This window comes from Ailuropoda melanoleuca, chromosome 2, assembly GCF_002007445.2.
Source record: "Ailuropoda melanoleuca isolate Jingjing chromosome 2, ASM200744v2, whole genome shotgun sequence".
NCBI lineage: Eukaryota > Metazoa > Chordata > Mammalia > Carnivora > Ursidae > Ailuropoda > Ailuropoda melanoleuca.
Genome location: NC_048219.1, coordinates 198279646 through 198282341, shown reverse-complemented (window position 1 = coordinate 198282341; position 2696 = coordinate 198279646). Strand labels below are relative to the sequence as shown.

General features: G+C 61.1%; 1 protein-coding gene across 2 annotated transcripts; it reads left to right on the top strand.

Annotated features, from left to right (window-relative positions):
• The first annotated feature begins 894 nt into the window (after positions 1-894).
• OTOS (otospiralin) lies at positions 895-2696 on the top strand. 2 transcript variants are annotated; one of them, XM_002922476.4, is made up of 4 exons: positions 984-1098; positions 1274-1376; positions 1483-1509; positions 2187-2691. In XM_002922476.4, the coding sequence occupies exons 2-4, from the start codon at positions 1319-1321 to the stop codon at positions 2369-2371; spliced, it is 270 nt and encodes an 89-aa protein (XP_002922522.1). In that variant the 5' UTR covers positions 984-1098; positions 1274-1318; the 3' UTR covers positions 2372-2691. The 2 variants fall into 2 exon arrangements, with proteins under 2 accessions (XP_034500542.1, XP_002922522.1); XM_034644651.1 differs by lacking the exon at positions 1483-1509 and having other exon boundaries at positions 895-1098; positions 2187-2696.

Sequence of the window (2696 nt, the reverse complement as noted above, 5' to 3'; positions counted from 1 at the left end):
TAGAAGGTGAGGCACGCAGTGTGTCCCCGTGGGTCCCCGCATATGATCACTGGTGTCACCCGAAGCCCAGGGAACATACTGGGGCAGCTCAGGTGGACAGGATACGCAGTGTCGGCCTGGGCCCACTTGGCAGAGACTCCGGACTCACGGCGAGACAAGGAGTGGCTCTAGCCGTTTGTGTTTGTGCAAAACTTGCCCGTGCACGAGGCTGAGATGCCAGCCCTTTTGGTCCCCAGCCCAGGCAGGCGCCCAAAGGCTTGGGAAGACAGGTGTGTGTTGTTTGGAACTGTCATGTAAGACCTGCTCTCCGCCACTTGGCGCGCCAGCCAGACGACGTGCTGTGCCCTGTGTGGATTCAGTGGCAGGGCCACGAGGCATGGCTGTCTCTTCAGCCACAGCCCTGAGGTTTAATCAGAGCTGACCCACAGAGCCCCTAGGTGTCGTCCATAGCGTCCCGGGGGCTGGGACAGCTGCCTTCCTGATGACAGGCTTAATCCCCGTGCACAAGCAGGGAAGCTCTGGTGTGCAGATGTGAGGTGGGGCTGGACGCCCACACTTCCTGCATGGCCTCTGCCCAGCGGTGTCCTATTGGCAGGGGTGCTGATCTGTGGTTGCTCCTGGCTCCCCAGGGGCCCCCCAGTGGCAGCTCTGCAATTACCTTTTTCCTGTAAGGGGGCATCTCAGCCCCAACGTCAGACTTGGAACGTCTTTCTCCCCTGGTGGAGAGGAAATTGTGTTTATTTCTAGCACCGGTGTTGAATTCAGTCCTAAAAACCCCAGTCGTGGCCTGTGCAGAGGTGTTTTCCTCCCAGTTTGCTCCTTGGATCAGATTCCCACACGTGGACGCTCAGGATCCTGCCGCCAGCAAGGTCGCAGGAGCCCTTAGTCCCTGGGCCAGGGATGAAAGGTTCAGTTTGACGGCTCACGGCTCACAACGGTGACGGTGACGCCGCCTCCTTGGCCCCCCCCCCCCGCGGCCTTTTATAAAGAGGAGCAGAGGCCCCTCCCGCTGCAGGGCTGCAGGGCTGAGCTCGGGGAGCAACCTCCGGAGGGGCAGACGCGGGGGTGCGGCTCCCATTAGGAACAGCCAGCTGACAGGTGGGGTGTAGCCACGTCTGAAGCCACTGAAACCAAAACTGCTCTGAAAACCCTTGGAGCTTGTGTTTCCCCGGAGCTGTTTTCTAGGGAGTTGCCCGGGATGCGGGATGGGGAAAGGGAGAGGCTGGGGCCCTGATGGGTGGCTGGTCCCACCCCTGGGTCCCTCCTGCGGCAGGTGGACAGGACCTTCGTCAGCTGGCGGAGGGTGTGCCTGGGGGAGATGAAGGCCTGCTGGGTGCGAGGGGTGGCCCTCTGCCTCCTGCTGGGACCTCTGGCGGGTAAGTGGCGGCTCTGTCCCTCCCGCTGTGTCTTTGGCTGCTTGGGTGTGTGGGGGGGTCCTGCCCTGGGGGTCTCTGGAGTGACTGCTCTCCTCTTCGTCTGCAGGGGCCAAGCCAGTGCAGGAGGAGGGAGGTACTGTATTGCCCTCCGGTTCTTTTCTTGTGTGTGTTTGGGTGGGATGGGGTTGGAAGAGGGAGCCAGTGCGAGCTGGCTTCTGATCCTGAGCAAATGAAGCAGGGGCCCTGGGTCAGCTCGAGGACAAGCTATGCAGGCAGAGGGACAGGAGCCTCTTCCCTGGGCCCTGCCCTCCAGCCACCTGGGGATACACACCGCAGGAGTGACTCCTGAGCCCCTGAGGCTTGGCATTCTCACCCTCAGCCAGGCCTCAGCCAGGACTCACCCCATGGTCCTCCTACCCGTGTCCTATCACCATGCAGTGGCGTCTGGACTCCAGGGCTTGGGGCTGTGGTCCCTGAAATCCTTACCATCTCCAGGACAGGGGCCAGATTCCCCCTCTCTCCCTCCTTCCCTCCCTCTCCTCCTCCTCCTCTCCCTTCTTCTCTCCTTGAACTGTCCCCCCAGACCAGGAGTCCCAAGAGGCAGACCCAAGTCATCACGCAGATGACAAGGCCCCAGGATACTTCCATGGAGGACCCAGCGGTGGCCCAGGTTCCGGTTCCCAGCTGGGAGGGCCCTTTCAGGGCCGGGGCACTCCTGGGCGCCACCCACCTGCCCCGAGGCATCACGAGGGGCGGCCTCGGAGCAGGACAGTGGGGACAGCCACTGAGGCAGGTTGTTGTGTCTTTCAGACCCCTATGCTGAGCTGCCCGCCATGCCCTACTGGCCTTTCTCCACCTCTGACTTCTGGAACTATGTGCAGTACTTCCAGACCCTGGGGGCCTACCCCCAGCTTGAGGAGATGGCCCGCACCTTCTTTGCGCACTTCCCGCTGGGGACCACGCTGGGCTTCCACGTCCCCTATCAGCAGGACTGAGCAGCAGCCCAAATCCCTAGCCTCCTGCTCAATAAATCCCTGACTTAACACGAATGCTTCTGGTTTTCTTGCAAGAAAATCTCCCGTCAGGCCACATTTCCTTTCTTACTTGACAAATGAACCACGGCCAGACTCAGGACTCTGCTTTACGTGTCACCCTCTTACCTAAGCTCACAGCCTCTTGGAGGGGGTGCTGCAAGATCCCTGGAAGGCAGGGGGAAACTGAGGCAAACAGACACCAGGACACTGCCTGACTTATTGACGGACCCAGATCCAGGCAGCCACACCCCAAAGTCCCTGCCCTCAGCCACTGAGGAGGGCAGCA

Excerpts from the sequence above, each read along its gene's own strand:
- OTOS (XM_002922476.4), top strand. The coding sequence starts at position 1,319 with ATGAAGGCCTGCTGGGTGCGAGGGGTGGCCCTCTGCCTCCTGCTGGGA. Across the intron at positions 1,377-1,482 it reads CCTGCTGGGACCTCTGGCGG|GGGCCAAGCCAGTGCAGGAG; the intron begins GTAAGTGGCGGC and ends CTTCGTCTGCAG. Across the intron at positions 1,510-2,186 it reads GCCAGTGCAGGAGGAGGGAG|ACCCCTATGCTGAGCTGCCC; the intron begins GTACTGTATTGC and ends TGTGTCTTTCAG.